Here is a 23,125-nt window from a genome sequence, read left to right as displayed (position 1 = left end):
CAAAATTATCATGTTTAGTAAGAAGTAGAACTATCTATAAGCAGTGTAGTTGAAAGAATCGAATTTTACTTATTTTAACCTCGAAAACAATCCACCATTTAAATTTGAGAAATTTACTTACAAATTTGGCCTTAATGTCATCATTTTCAATGGAAGCTTTTCGAAACTTTTGAGAGCCTCCAACGAGTCTATAGGCAACACGTCATCAAAGCTATTATCATCATTTTTCTTGAGATCAGCAAAGTACTTTTCAATATTCTTTAAGCTATTATTAAAGCCTTTAGAAAACTGAAGTGCCTCTGTACATATAGCTGTTAACCTTGCTACAACATAGATTGCAATATTTTCTTTTTGTTAATTGAAAATATCAGAATTATATCAAATGTATATACATATATTATATATTTTTTATCAAAATCGCACCAGCTGCGCGGAACGTGTATGTACCAGCTTCCTGCTACCCCGTGTACTTAACGCTGTGAAAAATGGCATCTATTTAGCGATATGATCATTGTGATCTTGACTGCGTTCGCTCATTAACTGCGAGTACTAAAACTCTACAATGTATGTTACGAAAAATATAGTTTTTCAGTACTGGCAGTACATACATGAACGCAGCCCTTGTGAGGCAGTCGATATTGTTCCGTTATAATCTGACTATGTTTCAGCAATTGTCATCAATTCTGAACTAACCTAATATATAAATTTTTGTATCGTTTGAATAACATTTGTTATATAACATTACAATGGCAAATGTAATATATACATCCCTTATTATAAGATACAGATACGTGATATTACAGTTTTATAATAAATGTTACAGATCATGCATGTAACAAAGAAATGTAACTTTTATATTCTCCAAATGCTTTACGAGTATATCATAATTATTCATTATAAAGGTATATGTTATGTAATATCGAAATATTACATTGTTCTGCTCTTGCGCTTCCAATGTTATATAACAATAATATAATGGTTTGCTGGGACATTTACCATTTCTAGAATAAAAATTACAAATTATTTTGAAAATGCAGTGAGTCATTACTCTGAGGCTGATTTTAAATCGCATTTTAGGTAATATTGAAAAGATATAACATGTTACAAAATTCAATGTGTATGTATGATTTGTTTTTCTCTTTTAGAATAACACGAGGTACATTCGTATTTCTGAATGAGCTATTAGCTCCGTACTTAATACGACAATCAGACACATATGGACGTCACAGTTTATTACCAGAGAAGCAATTACTATTGGCAGTATGGGTCATGGCGACTCCTAATTCATTTAGGTCACTATAAATTATATTTTCTAATTTATTAACAAATATTGCTTATTAAAGATTAATGCATTCAATTTCAATTATTATAGATGTGTTAGTGACAGGTTTGGAGTTGGCAAAGCAACAGCCTGGAGGTCTACCCAAAGGGTAGTAAAAGCCTTATACAGCCATTTACATAGCTCCATAAAATGGCCTTCCATTGAAGAAGCCAAAATAACAATGGCTAAAATAGAAAATACTTATGGGTTTCCAAAAGTGATTGGAGCCATTGATGGGACTCATATAAAAATTGCTGCTCCGAAAGATAAGTCTGAGGCCTACGTAAATAGAAAACGCGATCATTATTTACAACTACAGGTCTATTTATAAATAAATCTTTGTTAAGGCACCTTTGACTAACAAATTATTTATCAAATATAATTTTTAGGCTATTTACGATGAAAACCTAAAGTTCACTCATATTTATTGTGGACATGTTGGATCTGTTCATGATATGCGAGTCTTTAGGTTGTCAAAGATTATAGATATGTTCAACAATGAGAATTTTCCTGAAAACAGCCATATCATAGGCGATGCAGCATATCAGATCCAAAAATATGTCATGGTTCCTTTTAAGGATAATGGACATTTATCAGCTAATCAAATCAAATTTAATACCATTTTATCATCTTCAAGGATGATAATTGAGAGAAATTTTGGACTTCTCAAAGGGAGATTCCGAAGCATTCTAAACAAATTGCGTATGACTAGAACTGATTTAATACCACGCTATGTGATAGCATACTGTATTTTACATAATATTTGCATATTAAGGAACGATATGATGGATAATATACCTATTTTAATTAATGAAGATATAAGAAGAGAAAACACAAGTAATACATACAGTCTTAACCATTTGAAAACAGAAGGAATGTGTATGAGAAACTGTATTGCCAACTCATTAAGGTACAAAGCATATATGTTACTCTTGTAACGTTGCGTTCCCGCAACGTTACAATAGCTGCCATCTAGCGCTTCGCTAATCTCAAGCGCTAGATAGGCGGGTCGCGTGCGAACTAGGGAGTTATCAACCGATAAGTATTGATCTAGGATTGATAACTTGACGGCTCCCTAGTGTCGGGCGATGGGTGTAGCGGGGCAGTGGCGGGACAGGCGCAGGGCCTGACCTGCTCCCGCGAACTGCCTCGACACACGTAGTTTGGAGGTTCATAGGAACAGTGTTAGGAGGAAACCCCGCCGCTGGAATAAGCCGCAGCGAACCAGAAAAAGTGCAGACGAAAGTGCAACGACCGCCACCTCGCAGCGAACCCATACCGGAAAACGGAGCCTACCACCCCTTCGGGCCAGTTTCAAGGGCGAGAAAGAGAGAGAGAGATAGAGAAGAGAGCCACCCCTAGGTAGCTGATATAAGGGTGATTATTCGTATTGTGAAAAGTCCAGTGACGTCCCGGGGTGTGCTAGGGCTTTAGGGCTCGTAGCACCGAACGGTTTTATAGGGAACCGCTGGCCCTGCTCACCTGTCACGGGTAAGCGGGCAACCTAGCGGAGAGGTCATTCCGTCGGACCTGTAACGAAAGTCATATTGTATAAAAGCGCGAATTAGTAAAAGTGTTCGCGATTACATCGATTCGTTGTGAGTTTGACCGTTGACAAGAACGTTCCCTTCAGTCGGTTCAAGGCCGCGGACTTAGTATAATCATCGTGAGGACTCGCGACCTTAGACTCCCAAACTTAAACAATCCGGGTTGTTGTGGTGCTTGAGTACGCGGGAACGGAGTAAGCGCGAATAGCCGTCGAGTGACGCGCACGCGCGGGGATAGGGACTTATCCGCGTAGCGTCGCGTAGTGGTTAGCCTAGGAATCCGCCGGTGGCGCGCGAGTACCGCGCGACTCGGTGGGGACCGCGGCGAACGCCGACTAGTGGCTCGAGCGCGAGGCTAGCTACTACGTCATCGGGGCTTCAGCCGCGTTCGCATGACTTAGGCCGCGCCCACAATTGGGATTTCGCGCTAGCGGAACTAAAACATTGTGAGAAGAACATTGTAATAAACTGAGTACGAAATTGATAATAAAGACAACTTAACCGGAATTGAGGAATTATAGTGGTTAGCACCCATCCCCTAAATTCGCGTACGAGGGTTAGAACCCCCTCTTTACAAATAAATATTCGGGTATTATTGAAATTACATCGAAGGCGCTCAGGTCTTGTAGGAAATCGTCTATTGGGACGCGAACGCGATCGGTGAGGGACCACTCCTCCCTCCCCTTCTACGCCAACCCTCGGGATAGACAGTAGCGTCACACTATATAAAAAGCCAGTAATGATATATGAGAACCAAGAGAAGTTATTTAATTTCTGAATAAGATTAATTAATTTAATATATTATTTTAATCTAGGTAATAAGTGAATGATAAAGTGTCTATCATCAAGCATCTCTATAAAGGAATATCCATCATAACCTATAGCATTTGGCATAGATATTATAATTCTCTTCCACCAGATGTTTTAAAATTAAGACAATTATGATATAAAATATTCATTATTTTATTTTAAATGATAGATCAACACTTGTGCACGTTTCTTTATATGTTAATTGTCATTTATTTATGTACACTAATATACATATAAGAATATAATTACTTTTGTATGATTTGAATAGTTAATCGCTTCCTATGTTATTAACACAAACAAATATTACGAACTCTATCATAATTTTTGCCAAATTAAAATAAACCTTTCAGTGGTTAAATTAATGTGGATAAATGCTCCACTTAAGCGTTCATAACACTGAATATATATGTATATATATATATTGTAACGTCCCAGATAACATTTTGTACGCAGACTGCTTTCAGATTGGTACCAGAATCATTTAAGTTGTATTGGTAGTCTGCATACAACTGTATGCGCAGACTGTCGACAGTCTGGTGACAGATCCTGCGCTCCATAACCTGTTAGCAGAATGACGTATGAGATGAAGCAGATCTGCAGCATAACCTGATTGCAGACTGGTAGCAGATTGGCAGCAGGTTCTGTTTAAAGGTCTTTAAATGCACTTTAAATGTCGCAGTTAACTATTTTAGTTTTTGAGCTTTGTTCGTCTCACTTGAACTTTCTACAACTTTCATTAAAAAAGTATATATTATTTATTTCATACAAATTTCTATAAAATAAATACTATATACATTTTTTTAATGAAAAGTGCAGGAAATACAAGCAACATGAACAAAGATAAGTTATACAGGGTGTAACGAAACGACCGCCTTTTCTCATAACTGGACGTTCGGGGTGACAAACTGAGTGCACGTGTAAAATTTCGTTCGAATCGTTCAAGAGATTTAAAAGTTATTTACATTTAAAAATCACCGTTTTTCGGTCCTTTTCGAACGACTTTGATTGCACAATGGAAAGTTAAGAAAGTGAAAACACAATTGATGAACACCCCAATAGAATGTAAAAATTATCGATCGCGCGCGATAATACTTTTGCTATTTATTCCATTAATCTGACTATCAGATTAATTTTAAAAATAGCAAAATCCTTTTCTTTACATTTCCAATTCAATTCAGTACAATTATCATTGACTGAATTTATGGAAAGAGCGAGAAGACGCAATGAAAAGGAAAGTATCAGAAACTAAGATGTCCCGCGAACCCACTGATAATTTAATAGGAAACGCATGAGGGCATTCTCTTTCTACTAACGAAGCTAAAGAGAATGATTCAAAATCAATACATTGATGATAGAGAAAACTAAACTTACCCATTTAATGTTCTCCAAGTTCTTTTACATCAAAGTTTTTAAGAAAGCTTTAAACTGGCTCCTCGATGATTTCCAGAAAGCACACTATCACTGATTTTGCATTTAAATACTCGCGAATTTAAGCAAATTAAGTAATAACCTACGTTTCTTCAAAACACCGGTTAATTTGACACTTTTGAACTGTTTGAAGTATGCTGAAGAGATAGATAGATAGATATTAGATAGATATTAACTTTATTATACAAAGGGGGGGGGGGCCCTATATGTACAAAAAAAAAAAACAAACAAACAATAAATAAAATAAGAAAATTGAGAGAGGTAAAAGGCAGGGGTAATTGCCCAGGAAACAAACATAAGTTTCCAGCAACAAAACCCAGCCATAAATCAATAACGCTCTCTCCCATAACAAATATAAAATTAACGCAGTAAAGTATACAATCAGGATTCAACGCAATTATAAAATATTTATAAATAAATAAATCTCAGGTCTAAGTTATAGCTAACCACAAGAGATAATAATACAATTAATATTATTCGCAGCAAGCTCATAATTATGTGGGTTCCCCACTAAGGACATGGTGGTACAGCAATCTCTTAAAGCTAGAAAGAGTGGTAGCCTGCCGAATGCCAAGATGCAATGAGTTCCAGTAATGAACACCCGATGAAATAAAAGAGCGCTGATACACAGTGGTTCTACAGGAAGGAGTTTTAAGGTCCAAGGCTGAACGCCTGGTACTACCTTTAACAGAGGCAGGATATGTCAGTTTAGACACGAGCTGTCCAAAAACTGAGGCATTAGGCATGTAGAACGCCTTATATATGGCAACACCTAGGAAATACATGCGCCTCTCTTGCACCTTCAGGAGGCAAGCACTCTTATAGTAAGACGTAATGTGGTCGGACTTCTTAACGTTAAATACAAAACGCACGCACGCATTCAGGGCACGCTGCAGCCTGAGATTTTCAACGGCGCTTATATCCACCAAGACCAGTGAACAATAGTCCAACAAAGGATAAACGAGCGCTTTAATAAGTTTTAGCCTAATCCTGGTGGAAAGGCAGCCCTGGTTGGAGCGAAACTGATACAGAGTGCGATAAATTCTGGAGCATACCGCAGTGACATTATCTCTCCAGCATAAGGTGGGGGATAAAATAATACCGAGGCTACACACGGAGGTAGCAAACGGAATGGCAAAATTATCCACAATGATGGGGGAGATCAGAGCAAGGTCTATTGCATTAATGAACCTGGAGGAACCAAGAACCATAGCCTAAGTTTTACCAGAATTGAGGACTAGGTCATTATCACACGCCCAAGTACAAAATCTTTCTATACTAAGATTAAGGTTTGCAATGCATTGATTAATATCACTGGGGTAGCACTGAGCACAAACCTGGATGTCATCTGCATAACGTATAAGGAGGTGCTCAGGGAAAACAGATATAACATCAGCCGTATATAAAAGAAAGAGCAGAGGGCCTAAAACCGACCCCTGCGGCACCCCAGAAGAAATAACATGCCACGAAGAAACAGAATCAGAAGATCGAACTGCACACCTGCGACCGGTAAGATACGACCAAAACCAGCGCAAGACAGGACCCGAAAACCCAAGAGCCAAGAGCTTACGCAACAGGATGACATGGTTGACCGTGTCAAAGGCCTTAGAGAAATCAAACAGTATAAGCAGAGTTATTTTCCGCCTATCAATGCCAAGACGCACGTAGTCTGTCAGTTTGATGAGAGCGTCCTGTGTAGAACGGCCCTGGCAAAAACCATACTGTGAATCATCAGAGTAGCTTGTGTTATTAAGAAACCTAAGGACATCCTTATACACGATGCGCTCCAAGACCTTTGACAACTCAGGAATGATGGATATAGGCCTAAAATGACAGAGCTCTGAGGGGTTTTTGACCTTGGGCACCGGAGTGATGTACGCATTCTTCCAACAGGTTGGAAAAAACGAGTAGGACAATGAGAGACTGCAGATCTGGAAGCAGGCAGGCAGAACAGCAAGAGAACAGGTCCTTAAAAGCCTAGGAGAGAGCAAGTCACTCCCAGTGAGCAATGAGTCTGAGAATTTGTAAAATCGAAGAAAGGTAGAAAGGTCAAGCGGGGAGAAGTAAAAGTTATCATCATTGTAAGTTGGTAACGTCACTAAGTCAAGTGGAAAAGATACCTGCTTATTACCCGCACCAGGCGGTTCAACGACGCTACAGAAGTAATTGCATAATTGGTCAGGGCTAAAGCCAGAGACATTGGGACAATTACCTCTCGGAACGATATTCAGATCACGGAGACAGGCCCACAATGATCTAGAGTTAGCGCAGCGATTTAAGGAGTTTAAGCAGAACTCATCCCTAGCAGTTCTAATGATATCACGCACCCTATTGCGGGCAAGGCAATAATCAATCCGCATCATATCATATAAGTGAGAAGTGGGAGTGAGACGACGCAACCTGCAACGGAACCTATTCCTGTTTAATATAGCCTCCCTGATACTGCTGGTCATCCAAGGAATCTGCGGCTTCTTAGGCGTAAAAGTGTAACTCGGCGCAAACTTATCCAGATGACCTAGCAATAAGCTGTTAAGCGCAACAGTAGCATCATCAATAGAGCCTGAGCGAAATAATGCACCAAAGTCGCAATTTGTAATTGATGTCATAGCCTCAGGGGTAGCCAGATTACTCCAATGTCTGCAGGAAATAGTAGTTGAAGGGAGTGGTGTATTACAGGAGATTTTATAATCAACACTGATAAGGTCATGCCCCGAAAGAAATGGCATAGGTGCTTGAGACGAATTATGGACCTTATCTGTACAATCAACTATACAAACATCAAGCCAAGTATGCGAAGAGGAGGTGTGGTGTGTCGGTAGAAAAGGTATTAGATAGAGTGCAGAGAGCTCTATCGTACGGCGCAGGTATACACAGTCGGAAGAGCTGGAACAAAGGTCAGCATTTAGATCTCCCATAATGATTTTGCATGGATAGTCTTGTGAGAGCTCCATGAGCACATTTTCCAGATCCGCATTGAAAGCAACACGCGGAGGCCGATAAATAACACCTAGAAAAAGCTTGGCAGTATTCGCCATTAATTCCGCATATAGATATTCAACACGTGGCATATATATATCAGAGGAAGACGAGCAGATCAATTTGACATTATAAGCGTTTCGGTAGTAAATGCAAACCCCTCCACCCCTCCTATGAGTTCTGTCGCAACGCAAAATAAGATAACCCGGGAGATCAATGACGTCATTGGTAATCACTGGAGTTAACCAAGTCTCCGAGACCATAATGACGTCATAAGAATGTTGCAGAAAGTAGTTTTTAAATTCTAAAAAGTGAGCCGGTATCGATTGCGCATTTATATGGCATATGCGTAGGACATTACTTGATGACAGCGCAGACATAGATGAGGTAGGGGGGAATGAGCTTCATGCGTCGAGCTTAGAAAGATCCGACGGAGAAGTGACTTTAATAACTGGCGACGATCTATTCTTCCTAACCTTAATATGGCCTTGATCATCGACCCAAACAAATTCATGGCTGGCTTTTTTAGCAGCAACTTTCGTGTCGCAGAGAAGCTTATACAATGCGGGGGGTAAAAACCTATTTACATAAATATTAGATCCGTTGAACGAGGCGTCTATCATGTTAGCAGTAAGTCTCCCTAACGAGCGCTTAGCAGCGATAATGGAGTCAGTGCAGGTATCATTCTTAAAATGCATTAGGAGAGTACTTGGTTTTCCGCAGCAGTAGCACGAAGTCGACGTGAATTAAGAATGGCCTCAGGCCCAAAACCAACATGGAGAGAGCCGAGAACCTTCTCAATAAGTGAGCTATCTGGAACCCCACATTGCGGTAAACCAGAGAATAGAAGCTTAGTCCTATTAATGTTATACTCCAAGTGATTGATCTGTGACTGCAGGTCATTAGTTCGGTTGGGTGCCAAAAGATTGTCATGCGAGGCTGATTCAATCGTATTGACTCTGGCAGTCAGTTTCTCACACGTATTTTTAAGATCCTCAACCACTCCTTCCACATTAGTAATACGTGCCGCCATATTCTCAAGTTTAGAGATGCAGGTATCGACCTTGTCAGAAAGCACCTCCATTTTAGACAACTTGACATCAATAGAATCCAAGCGGGAGTTTAAGCCGGCAAAAAGCGCAGTCAACAACGGCTCAGATGTCGGAGAAACACTGGCATTGTCTGCCGATGCCACCGACAAATTTACAGAATTGCCAGAATGCGAACGCTGATTCATGGGAGTGGCAGTAGCCAGTTTAGCGCAGATAGTACAGTTTTGTGATGGTATAACATCCTTGCCCCCAAGATTAAGTTCTTGGCGGACACAAACGGTGTGATAACCATGGTCGGGGATAAAACAAAACTTCGTTAATTCGGCCTTGCCGACGAAGAGACCGCAGATTCCGCAGTTAATGTCTGGCATTTTAATAAGAGGCACGCAGTCCAGCAATAAATATGTAAAAACTATGAAAACACTCCAGTTATTTATAGAATAAGAATAAGAATAAGCGCATGCACAAGCGGTACCAGGAGTCCCACGTAGAGGCAACAGATGAGCGATAGCGATTGTAGTATGTTATGTGTGTATGGTCCTCACTGTACAGTGTAAGGTCACTTGACAGTTGACAGCAATAGACAATAGAGCAGCGTGATGTTGAACACACCGCACGACCCAGTCATGCGCAGACGGCTGATAACGTGAATTAGGCGGTAAACACGCTGTGAGGTTAGGTTTAGTGACTCCAATAAAACCTCATATGTCCAAGCAGAATGAATAGCACCAATAATGGTTAATATCTCATCAAATAGCCTGAGATTTGGTGATATAGTAGCTACAACAAAACCCACACGGGGAAATTATGGCAGCAAATAGCCTTAGTTGAAAAGTATGACAGCACAAAGCAAGCACAATCTACTTACGAGAGAGAGAGAGAGACACAGAGAGGAAAAATAATAAATAATTCGTTTCGACTACTCTTAATTGTCATTGATTGTTCGCATCAAAATGAATCTGTTAAATCTGGCACGGTTGACGTTAACATAGAGATCGATTGTTCTAAAAATATTGCAAGTAATACTACTGCGTATTGTTTAATTATACATGATAAAATTGTTGAATATAACCCGCTTACAAGTATTGTTAGAAATGTAAGTTAATCGTTAATAGTTAGAAATGTAAGTTAATCGCTAATAGTTAGAAATGTAAGTTAATCGCTAATAGACTATAGTTAAGCTTATCATTATAATGAAGGAAAAAATATAATAAATAAGATATAATAATCATTTATTTTGTATTTAAATCATTCCTTAAAAATGTTTTCTAAATTAATCTTTTGAAATTTGACTAACAATTGCAAATGTCATATTATTGTAATTTCCACCATGATACGTGAATGTTAATATTTGATTTGAAGCTGCATCTTGAAAATTCTTGAATTGTTCTGGTTTTTCCAGTAATGCCATCATCCTCGCAGGCAAGAAGAACCATTCCTTCGTAACCAGCTTTGCTATTATTCTCTCTCCATATTTGGTTTTAATTTTCGATAATTCAGTTATTTGGTATGACCCCCCAATCTCCAAAGTATTCATCTTTATAAAAGTTTTTGGTTCTACAGTTGCCAGTTCATTAATCTTAGTTAAATCTATTTCTATAATAAAATAAAAAATTAATCTTAGTTAAATCTATTTTTATAATAAAATAATATTAAGAAAAGAGAATAACGTAAAAAGAAAAAATAATTCTTACCTTCTAAAGATTTTCTACGACAATTATGTGATAATAAAAAACTAATCTGTCTGCAACGTGACACTGGTACTTTGCACTGCTTGAAGCTTCAATACTGCTCTTACACCACAATAAAATATTCTGACTGCAGCATTACAGACTTGAACTTTCGACTGCTTCACGCTTCTAATCGAGACTGAATGAAATTTCCTAATTGTTAGCATGGGTGACTTTGAATAATATCGTAGGAAGGGATAAGATATACACACTTATTGGAAATTGAGAGTAGGGGAAGTGTTGCAGGCGAACGGAATTTGTAATAGGTTACTCTCTCATGATTGTAGATTTCAAAGTGAAGTCATTATTTTAAACGTGTTGATACATGTAGTCTTTAGATTAAGTAGTTGTTAATTAAAACTAATAAATCCATTTAATTATATACACGTTCCTTAGATAAAGTGACATCAGTCTAGAATATAAACTTTTCATTGTTTAAAAGCGAGTCGTGAGATACACGTTCTTCATATCAAATAACTGTCATCTAAAACAAATATGTTTAATTCAAACGTGTCATAACACGTACTAGATGGTAAAGATAGTCACGTTCCTCAGATAAAGTAATGACAGTTTAAAATATAAACTTTTCATTATTTAGAAACGCGTCGTGAGATATACGTTCATTATTACTTGGGTGGGGAATACTAGCTTCTTAAGGACGTATCCTGAGTGCAGCTTAAAATTTACGAGCACATCAATGACTTCTTGAAAATCTTACTTCACACTGCGACTCTGTTTAGCACATGGGTTCATTTGTCTGGTCTGCTTGTGAGAAAAGTCACGAAAAAATAGTTAGAGGCTGGTTGAGAGGGTAAAATATGGTCAGAAGGTATCGGGTCAGTTTTAGAGAGCCCTGAGAAAGCTCAAAGGAGGAACATTGGGTGGTCCCTAGAATGTTATCCCCCATTGTTTCGCAAAAGGAAAAATAATGTCTTAATTATGTGACATGTAGAGCATGCTTACAGGAAGATGTAATGAATAATCTATTCACTTATAACATGTTTACAGTAATTTTTATTTAATATTCAAAAGATTTAACATATAATACTTTTATTCAATATACACACACACATATATATATATATATAACTAAAAAGAGTTTTAACATATAATATTTTAAAATAAGAAGCTATTCTTCAGCCCTTGCTACCTCTATCGTTGTCTCCTCATCCTCCTCCTCCTGCTCCTCCTCCTCCTCTTCCTGCGGAATTACCCCTGCCTCTACCTCTATCATTCGGATACCGCTCATCAACATTGGCATACACCGTGATACTGTAAAAAATCATCAGATTTTAGAAAAATGTGTGATACAATCTCATTTATAATAACTTACTATTTTCATATTCCATTCCATCCGTCTCGATTGTTTCTTCATTTACCACTCGTGATAAATTTTGCATAATTTCACCCATTATTCTTGTAATTATAGGAATTACTGGAGAATTCTGACTATACGATAAATTAATAACCATTTGATACTGCATAATTTTTCACTTTATATTTTTCGACAGCTTGTGTAAGAAAAAAGGAATCTGTACCCAAGGTTCAAGAAAGGTATAATGTGAAATTAAAAGAAGGACCCATAGGAGGAAAATAGTAGGAGGGTCTAGAATGGGTATGCGGAGGAAAAAAGTCCCTTCAATGGCGTAGAGGTCAGTTGAGAGGGGAGAAAAATGGTTAGAGAGTATTAGGGAAATTTTCAAGAAGAACATTGACTTTAGTTTTAAACAAAATTTTAATAGATTCACTTGTTTCATTATTTAAAAGTTGTAACATTATATCTCATTCAATTAAATTTTTGTTAACATATAATATATGAATCTATTTCAAAGAAATTCAAATGAAACAATTCAATAATTTCCTGTAATATACTGTCCGTAGGACGTCCTAAAATAATAGCAATGCTAACTCGCATATTTTTTTCAATTTAAAATTATTACTAACTTGTAAAAGAAAAAAAATCTACCTAGTGTTCACGGTTTAAGAAAATGCGAAATCAAATTAAATGGCGGGTCCACAGTAGGTAAATAGTGAAAGGGTCTAAGATAAGTATGTGGAAAGAGAAAAGCCCCTCCGAGGGCAGGCCCAAGAAAAGAATGGTAGTTTGTATGATGGTGAGGACCCCTAGCGGTGTAGCTGCCCCAGTAATTTTCGTGATCGCCACCTAGTGGAGAAAATTGGAACTTTTTCCTCCACTAACTAACATACAAAAAAAGTTCTCTAGGTAACTGTCAGGATAACTAACCATCCGGACCCTAGAGTGATAGGAGAGGGGCAGCCCTTAGGAAACTAGTCGATCCGTAGGATAACTAACCATCCGGGCCCAAGAGTCATGGGAGAGGGGGTACGCCTTAGGGAACTAGTGGACCCGCAGGATAATTAACCATCCGGGCCCTAGGGTGATGGGAAAGGGGTGAGAGACTAAGAGAAAAAGAGAGGGTGAGAGGGATCCCTCTCTCTTTCTCTCTCTCTCTCACACTCCCTACAGCCAAGGCACTTCCTCCTCACACCCGCACCCCCCTCACCACCATGTCATAGAGACACTTCCCCCCGCACACCCGCATCCACCCTCACCTCCATGTCACAGAGACACTTCCCCCCGCACATCCGCACTCCCCTCACCATCGTGTCACAGGAACCGCCTAGCTACCACTACTTGTGTAAATATTCGATTGACTTTGGAAAACCGAATAACATTGGCACACTACTGGGCTTCTCATCGAATCGCATGATTGAACCGAACGCCCAGGCTGAATCCGACGAAACCGTGAACATTGTGAAAACAAATATTCTACGCATCGAGTGCAACATTGCGGGTGGTGTGTACACCAACGGTAGACCCCGACACATTATTAACGAGTTCTTTCCCAGCGTACCACCGGGCTATAAAATCTCGGAGGCACCGAAAACCGTCATTTATCTACCGGTCATCGTCAGAGTAATCGACCGTCTCACGTTAGGTATCCTCGATCAGGACGATCGTCTCGTAGATTTTGGTCGTGAAGAAATTACCATAAGATTACACATTAAGAAATGTTAATTTACAAAAGAAACGAGGATTATAAAGCGATGAAACTGGCTGAAACGTTCGCTAGTCGTTCGTCCTACGTGGAGTCGAATACACCGGTTCAGAGTGAAAGCAGGAATCGCGACAAGAGGAGCTTCTTGCTAACGAGAAGAAATATAGAATTTTTACAATCATTGGGATTCACCGTGAAGAGATTGGGCGAAAGTACATAGTGGAACAATGGCAGATCCCTTGAACGTCACCGCACCGCTGACCTACGACAATCGCATCACCAAAATGGAGATGCATGCCTACAATCCGTATGCGAACGCCTCGTTGGCAAACAGCGACGAAATTCGCATTCCCATACAGCAGCAAGATTTGATACTCCTGCCGTGCGAGAGTTATCTCTACGTCGAGGGACAGCTGGTGGAGGGCACGCGTGACGCGAGCGCCAACAACGAGGATATAGTTACGCTCGACTGCAATTCCGCGGCCTTCCTCTTCGACGAGATTCGTTACGAATTGAACGGTATCGAGATCGACCGATGCAGAAACGTCGGTATTACCAGCACTCTGAAGAATCTTGTTTCCCTGAGCACCGAGGAGAGCGCCAGTCTACGTCATTCCGGATGGTTCGTCGCTACGGCCAAAGACCGGCTGAAAAAGGAGGCGGCTGTTAAGAATTTCAGCTTTTGCGTGCCCCTAAAAATGCTGCTGGGATTCTGCGAGGATTATCGGCGAGTCGTCGTTAACGCGCGTCACGAGCTCGTTCTTATTCGCGCGCGCGACGATACAAACGCCATTTACTCATCGGTGAAAATCACCGATTCGTGGATCAAGCTGCTACGAGTGCAATGAAGAATGCCCCATGTGACCCTGAACGAAATTACGAAACTCCAATTTCTCAGTATCGTCGAGCAGGACAAGAGTCTGTCACTCGCTTTTCGCGCCTGGGAACTTTACGAGTATCCGCTTTTGCCCAAGTCGCAGCGACACACGTAGTCCGTGAAAGCGTCCACGCAATTGGAGAAGCCGCGATACGTCATTCTGGCGTTCAGAACGAACAAAAAGAGTAGTCAGCACGAGGATGTGCTGAAATTCAATCATTGCAAAGTCCTCGATGTCAAACTTTATCTGAATTCCGAATCTTATCCGTACGATCGCCTCGACACTGATTTCACGAAATCCCGCTACTCCGTCCTCTACGACATGTATGTAAAGTTTTTCACCTCCTATTACGCTGGTGAGAAACTCGCGAGACCCATGCTCGACTATACGGACTTCTTGACGTACGGGCCGCTCTTCGTCATCGACTGCTCGCATCAGAACGAGTCCATAAAAACCGGCACGATCGACGTCAAACTCGAGATCGAGTGTATGGAAATCATTCCGGATAATACTACAGCCTATTGTCTAATTATACACGATAAAATTGTACAATATAATCCTCTTACGAATATTGTTAGAAATGTAAGTTAAAAAAAAAAAAAAATTATTGTTAGAAATATAAGTTTATAAAAAATAAAATACTTTTTTTTATTAAACTACTTAATGTTTTATTCCTAAATTCTACATTACGATATTCGAAATTAGACGTGGGGAATAAATAAATAAATATAAGCAGTAATTTAGTTTTATTTCTTAAACAAACAATTTTTAAACAAACAATATTTAATTTTTATTCTTAAATTCTACATTGTGGTATTTACCACCTTTATAGATCATTATTAAATTACTTGCTAACGCAGCATTCTGCAGCTGCTTCAATTCTTCCGGGTCATCTGCCAATTTTGCCATTCTTGCAGGCAAGAATAGCCATTCATCGGTTGTCAATTTTACAATTATTTTTATCCCATATTTAGTTTTAATTTTTTCCACTTCTAAAATTTCGTAATTTTCATCATCCTTTAAAGTATCCAATTTCACAACTTGTTTTGGTTTTACATTTCCAAGAGTATTAACTTTTTCAAAATTCATTTTCAATTTATTGATATGTCTATAAAAAATGATTCGTCTTATTAAAGTTAAAAAATCATTTTAAAAAATGCATGCACTACTCAAATGAAAAAATCATTTTAAAAAAAATTTTTTCCTTACCTTTATTATGTAAGAAAAACAAAAGAAGTTTTTTTCAAAAACACTTATTCTCTTTCTTTTTCAATACGTATGACACTACTGTAACTGCTATGCAGAATACGTCTGACGTTACTGTAACTGCTATGCAGAATACGTTTTACAGACTGAAGCTTTTTCTTCTTCTGCTGTTCACTTGACTTCTTTGCAAACGATATTATCGTATGTTAAGCGTATTTAATTTCAATTATTGGAAAGGGTAATTTTCTTCTCTTTCTTGCAATGCATTTCCATTGTGATTGACCTATAGGTTTATCACATTATAACACAATAGGGAAAAATATCACAATACGGTGATTATTCAGAGGGTATAGTGTATCCCTTCTCGATGAAGAAAGAATGGACTCCTAAGTGTTATCAAATGTAACTTTATATTTAAAAACTGAACGACAAAGAGTTTCTCTCGATGAAATTTCTTCAGAGGCTTCATTCAGTCGTCGAACCTCCATCAGTACAGATTGTACAATAGAAAATTAAAAAAAAAAAAATGGAAAGTGAACGGGGTTTTGTGACAAAAAATCTAGTAGAGGAGGATGAAAATCCTGCAGAATCGATGCAGGATTACATCAAAAGAATTAACGATTCTCACAATCGATATTTTGAAGAATATGAAGCGATGCTTCATCATAATATACACTTGAACTGTAAGTACTTATTTCTATTTCTTTCAAAGAAAAAAACCCACCCATCCATACAGACTGTTTATGTCGTGATACATGAGATAATGTCAATAAATAGAATCATAAAAGAATTTTACGACAGATATTTTTGAAAACTGTTAACTATCTCACTATTTGACCAATTGTTTTTTTTTATTCAAAACGAAGAATAACGAAAAAAATTAATTTTTTTTTTTATTTTATTTTACACCAGTCATTGATTTAAAGGAGAGGGAGGAGGAGGAAGAAGAAGAAGAGGAGGTGATTTTTGTAAGTATACTTGCTTTGTAAAATAGTTATTACAATATAAAAAAAAAATAACAAAATGTTTTCAAATATGTCCCAGGTGAAAAATAGTGGTACACAAACGGAACTTATTTCCGTAATAACCGAGGCTACGCAAATGGAACCTGCGATAGATCTAACGCCACATTATTGGTGTACAAATTGCAAAAATTATGGTCACCTGCATATTAATTGCTCACTTCCAGAGTGGTGTACCATTTGCAGAACATACGTACATCATGCCATAGAATGTAAGAAAAACTTCTAAAGAAACAAGCATTGTATATCAATTAATCGCAGATGCTGCAGTTTTGGGAGCATTATTATTATTATTATGTGTATATTATTAAAAATATATATATATATAAATTTATATTAAAAACTTCAACCATCGTTCATTTCGCAACCTCCCATTCTCCTTCTCCTTCTCTTTCTCTTTCTCTCTCTCTCTCTAAGGCGTCCACTGCTTAACGTAAGAGGGGGGGAGGTCACATGTGTACCCCACACCAAAGGGGTTTAACGTGGATGACACACACAATGCGCACAACCGCAGAGGGGGCAATTCCCCTACTTCCCCTACACCCGCGGGACCCCGGCCCCCTCGCCCATCGGTCTCAGCCGAGGAGTGGGGCAATTCCCCTACTTCCCCTACCCCCGCGGAACCCCGACCCCCTCGCCACCCGGTCATAGAACCCTCCTAGCTACTCTACTACGTTGTTACTACGCGAATAGATAAGCTAAAGAAGAGAGGGAAAAACATAGGAAGTGCATAATTAAACCAATACATATAGTACATCCTTTAACTATTGAGCATACTTTTATCGTTGTGTTCTATAACCCGTAACGCACCACGGCCAGTGATGCCAGAAACGGACTTTTTTTCCAAAAAAACAGTTGAACAGAGGGGGCATGCACACAACGATAAATACCCCTATGCGTGTGACTAGCCACTTTTATGCCGATTCGGGCAACTTCGGCTTTAGAGAAGGACAGCGACATTTACTACGTCACTCTACATACACAAGTCTACGGCATATGCGTGTGAGCTGCTTGCGTCATCGAATACCGGGAGACTAACACATATGTATGATCCATCCGTGAGAGCCTTCCCAAAGTTTAGCAAAGTGTCAAAAATTCTCGTGTTCATAATCTATATTAACCTGTTCGAATGTTTTACGTGAGTAAAGTGTAGTGAAGTGAAATGTCAAGTGTGGATAATAAAGAAGATTGTGGGGAATCATCATCGAGTATGACATCCACAGGTAAATTATGAATTATTCTGTAAAGTTTTTGGTGCTTGTTTCAACGTTTTCGTTTTTGTAGGTTATTTTAATGGAAGGGTTTTGGTGGGTAGGTGCGGAATAGCCATAAATCCTGTTGAGTGTCGAGTTTGGATTTAATATTCCAAATAACTTGACCTCTCCAGGTCGGCAGCAAGTCCCACACTACCCGTGCAAAGGATCCTTGTATCGTTTGCACGGGTGAACATGAGTTTTCCCTGCCATTCTAATTAAAAAAAAAAAAAAAAAAAAAAAAAATTATAACTGGAATAAAGCTTATGGATACTGAACACCAGTTAAAGTGGACGTTCATAAGGACTCGACCAAAAGAAGAGATAGTTCAACTGGCAACAAGGATTCTTCGAAGGATGAATTGCTGAATGGTGGATTCTTTCAATTTGCTGTCAATCAAAGCGTCCAGAGCATTATTCTGCAAACAGTGTACAATACTCATTGATTTGCCATCGGCCTGGAAATGGAGATAATGGAGAGAAGCTGCCTTGTTATAATCCATTAATTCAAGGATGTAGAAACATTCTTATGGTATTGATGGATTTAACAATATAAGCATCAGTGACAACAGTAGATGGAAAAATCATTTTAAGGTAATCCAGTCATACATTTGTACATCAAATCTTATTTCAACAGGAACACGCGCTGAATCTACTCCAATAGTGGCATCTGGTAGTATAATTCCAATAATGATTGGTAGTTTGCTGACTAAATCATTTTCCTGTTTCCTCCCTGCCTCATGACCATTAATCAACAGCAGATACATGTTACAATAATAAGGTATATTTTTCAAAACTGTCATCTTGAGTGTTACATATAAACAAGTAAAATATAATTAATTCTTAATTTCTATTACTTTGTAACTTATAAATCTGTATTTGCAGAAGCTGCGGCTCACTCCAACATCAAGAGTCTATTATGGCTGGAATATTGCTTGAGGATTCTGAACACCAGTTGAAGTGGACGCTAATATGGACTCGACCAAGAGAAAAGAGATGGTTCAACTCGCAACAAGGATTCTTCGAAGGATGAACTGCTGATTGGTGGCTTCATCCAAATTGCTCTCAGAGTCCCCACAGTATTATTCTGCAACCAATGTCCAATGCTGTCGGATAAGCCATCTGCCTGGAAATGGAGAAAATGCATATGAGAAAATTGGTTACAATCCAAAAGTGCAAGGATATGAAAACATTTCTATGGTATTTATGGACTTTAATAACAACTACTTAAATTTGCAAATATTGGAAAATCATTTTCAATGGATCCAATGACATTTTTTAAAAGCAAACTTACTTTATCAGGTACACATTGAAACTCTTCCAAACGATGCATCTGGTGGCCTGAATGCAAGGAAATTGGTCATTATTCTGACTGGAGGCTTTTTTCATCAACAAACGATCCACATGCTTCCCCACTGCATCAGGACCATTCATCAGAGGCAGGCATGCTGAAATTGTACATTACAGATTACAAAAATGTTATTCTGAGTGTTATATATAAACAAGTTTAATATTGTTCATTCTTAATTACCGTTGCATTGTAACTTATAAATCTGTATTTGCAGAAGCTGCGGGCCACTCCAGCATCAAGATTCTCTTATGGTTGGAATATTGCTTATGTATCCTGAACACCAGTTAAAGTGGACGTTCATTAGGGATTCAACCAAGAGAGAAGAGATGGTTCAACTGGCGACAAAGATTCTTCGAAAAATGTAATCATAAATGGTGATTGCTGCTAATTTGCTTTCAAAGTTTTAAAGATAAATTGTATAACCAATACTCTCGCAACTATCATCTCTCTTGAGATTGAGAAAATGCAAACAAGTTTCTAATATTTTAATAATATAATTTTACACTTGTTAAAGAAATATTATGTATGTATACTCATTATAAATAATGAATTAAATTATTATATGTTTCAGTTAATTTAATATTTTCATTAAAATCTGATAACATATATAATTGTAATCTCCAACAGCATGTTCACGCGATGTGTTGATATTTTCGGTGAAATACATGAATATTATGAGTATATTTGAGTTTTACTGGGGAATTAGCGAAAATTGTATTTTTATTTATATAAATGTTACATCGCTTCATTTTCCTTCGCCATTAGCATCACCATTATTTTTTTTTTATTTTAAAATTGCACCAGTAACTCACAAAAATATTTAATAAATTTTCAATTTTGTTATTTTTTGAAAAATTCACTGTAATTTAATTAATAAAATAGATTAATATTTAAATAATTTTTTTTCTCAACTTGATAAATAATTATTTATTATTAATCGTATCATCGGGATCATCTGCATCTTCGTTATTATCATCTATTGGATTTATCGTTAATGCATTTTTAATGATCCTTTCACTTGCCTTATATAAGTTTTTAGAATCCATTAAGGCAATATGTTTATCCGATAATTCTATATCTATAGCTTTACGTTTCTTAGCTTTTAGAGCACTTTTAAAAACGCAAGCAGAATTTACGGAATCTGCTGATAATCTGTTACGTTTTCTGGTTTTTAAATCACTTAATACAGAAAAAGTTCTTTCTGGATCAGCGTTTGAATGTGGAAGACATCTTACTTTTGATAATAGTTTTGACAAATTAGGCCAATTTTTGCTTCCATTAATATCAATTTTTAAAATGTTTTTCCACATGTCATCAAAATTTAATTGTGACAATTTAACTTTTTCCTCATCTGTTATTTTATTGTACAATGAAACCCATTCTTCCTTTAATTTTGTTTCATCATAATCACCTAATGATTTTGCAATTAAAGAAATATCGTCAAACGATTTTTCTCTATCGCATTGTTGTAAAGCTATATCCGCTTTTAATACTCTTAAATTTTTTAAAAATTCATCATTGAATGGTAATCTTTTTTTAATTTCTTTTGCAGCTGTTAAATAAAATTGTAAACAGTGCTTCCTTACATCAATTACAATGTCTTTTCGTCCCTCTTTTTCTAATTCTGTGAGATATTTTTCACAATCTGGTCCTAAATATATTTCTTCAATATTCTTTATATTATGTTCATCAGACAATCTTATGTTGTCTGTAAGATAATTTATTAGTGGTGTTTTCAAATAATTAATACATAAATCTTTTAATAGTTGAACAGATTTATCGTATATTAAATGCACCCTTGTTTCACGAGTTTGAAAATATGCACTAAATGAATTGAAATAATTTAGTACGAATTTTAGAAACAAAAAATAAGCTTTAGTATCCACATTCTCTACTGTGGATAATAAATCTTGGGCAGTTTTACTATTTTCAGAAACAACCATTTCTCGTAAAAAATTTACGATGGAATTCCAAGAAGTTAATATCCTTTCAATACATTGATATCGGCAAAGCCAACGTGTATCACACAACTTCAAAATTTTTTTATTTTTTTCTTGAAAAGCTGTAGAAAATTCTTCGTAAATGGCAGACCGTTTTGGACTGCTGTTTACATAAGTTGAAATTTTTTTCATAAAATCTTCGCAGAAATCTGGAATTTTGCTACATGCAGCATTTGCCGCTAATGCCAAAGAGTGACAAATGCATGGAAAGGTTTTTAGATTTTTACATTTTGCTTCCAATTTTGTTTTAAAACTGGAATGTTTACCTATCATGACTGAAGCATTGTCACAAGCTAATCCAATTATATTTGAAAAAGAAATTCCCATTCGAAGCATTTCCTTTTCGAAATAATCAAATAGTTTCTCTGCACAACAATCTTTGGCATCGATATCTATCAATTTTAATAATGTACACTGAACATCTAACGTAGTAGAGTCTACGTAACGAACGAAAAATGTCATCCATTTCTTATTCGTAATATCACTTGTTTCGTCAATGAAAACAGAAAAATTGTTTTCTTTTATATTTTCAGCAATGCTCTCAGTTTCAATTGGGCATAGAACGTTAGAAATTATTTTTGTACATTTCGTTCTATTCATTCTCATACTTTGTAATACATTACTATCTTTTCCAATTTCTTTAAAGAAATTTAAAATATCATTAGCAGCATTAAAAGGTATATTTTTTTCGGTCATTAATGCAGCAAATCTTATTTCAGCAGACTTTTTTCTTTCATCGAAAGAACAAGCTGTCTGTTCAAGGTTTTCAATATTATCCATATTATTTTCTGGTAAATTGCTCTTATGATTTTTTGATCGAGCATGTTCAGTTATATTGGACAGTCCACTTTTACAAGTCACATTGCAGACTCGGCAATAAAAATAATTGTCATTATTAGGTATATTGCGTAACCATAATTTAAACTCAGATTTCTCTAGCCAACTTAGGCGAAATTTTTTACTACTTTCTTCATTTTCATTATCTGTCAAAACTAAATTGTTACATAAATTTGTAATGTCATTTAATCGAGCATTATTTTTATGTTTATGTTTTGAAACGTGCGTTTTTTCGCATGAAAATTGTTTATTACATTTATTGCATTGATAAGAATAATCATCGTCTGGAACAATGCTTATCCAATCTTTATAACGTTCATCATGTAGCCATTTCTGACAAAATTTTCCTTTCTTTAATTTATTTTCAATTCTAGATTCCATTTTAATTTGGATATTATATATTTTTCAATGTTAAATTTATTGATATATATTATTTATACCGATCAGATGGCTCTGAAATTTACTTATTTTGGATTAATTAACTTTTCAGACAATTATCTATTAAATGTGTTTTATGTTTTTAAATATTTAAAATTGTCTTCAAATATTTGGCGTACAATGAGTGAAATACTCTGAACTACCTTTAAATACTTTAAATATATGGCGTACCATGAGTGAAATACTCTGAACTGCCTTTAAATATATGGCGTACCAAGAGTTAAATACTCTGAACTGCCTTTAAATATATGGCGTAC

The 23,125-nt window shown here is 37.0% G+C and overlaps 2 protein-coding genes across 2 annotated transcripts; one reads left to right on the top strand and one right to left on the bottom strand.

Annotated features, from left to right (window-relative positions):
• Positions 1–1,146: 1,146 nt before the first annotated feature.
• LOC136773772 (uncharacterized) lies at positions 1,147–5,856 on the top strand. Its single transcript, XM_066727684.1, has 4 exons — positions 1,147–1,292; positions 1,373–1,640; positions 1,711–2,158; positions 5,738–5,856. The coding sequence occupies exons 1-4, from the start codon at positions 1,270–1,272 to the stop codon at positions 5,854–5,856; spliced, it is 858 nt and encodes a 285-aa protein (XP_066583781.1). The 5' UTR covers positions 1,147–1,269.
• A 14,660-nt stretch (positions 5,857–20,516) lies between these two features.
• Positions 20,517–22,811, bottom strand: LOC136773770 (protein FAM200A-like). Its single transcript, XM_066727683.1, has one exon. It carries the CDS (start codon positions 22,809–22,811, stop codon positions 20,517–20,519), a length of 2,295 nt encoding a protein of 764 aa, XP_066583780.1.
• Between the last annotated feature and the right edge of the window lie 314 nt (positions 22,812–23,125).

This window comes from Prorops nasuta, unplaced genomic scaffold (genome assembly GCF_024137725.1).
Source record: "Prorops nasuta isolate Cenicafe-Biocafe unplaced genomic scaffold, Cenicafe_Pnas_1.2 PNAS00005, whole genome shotgun sequence".
NCBI classification, from domain to species: Eukaryota; Metazoa; Arthropoda; class Insecta; order Hymenoptera; family Bethylidae; genus Prorops; species Prorops nasuta.
This window is presented reverse-complemented; position numbering and strand designations above follow the sequence as displayed.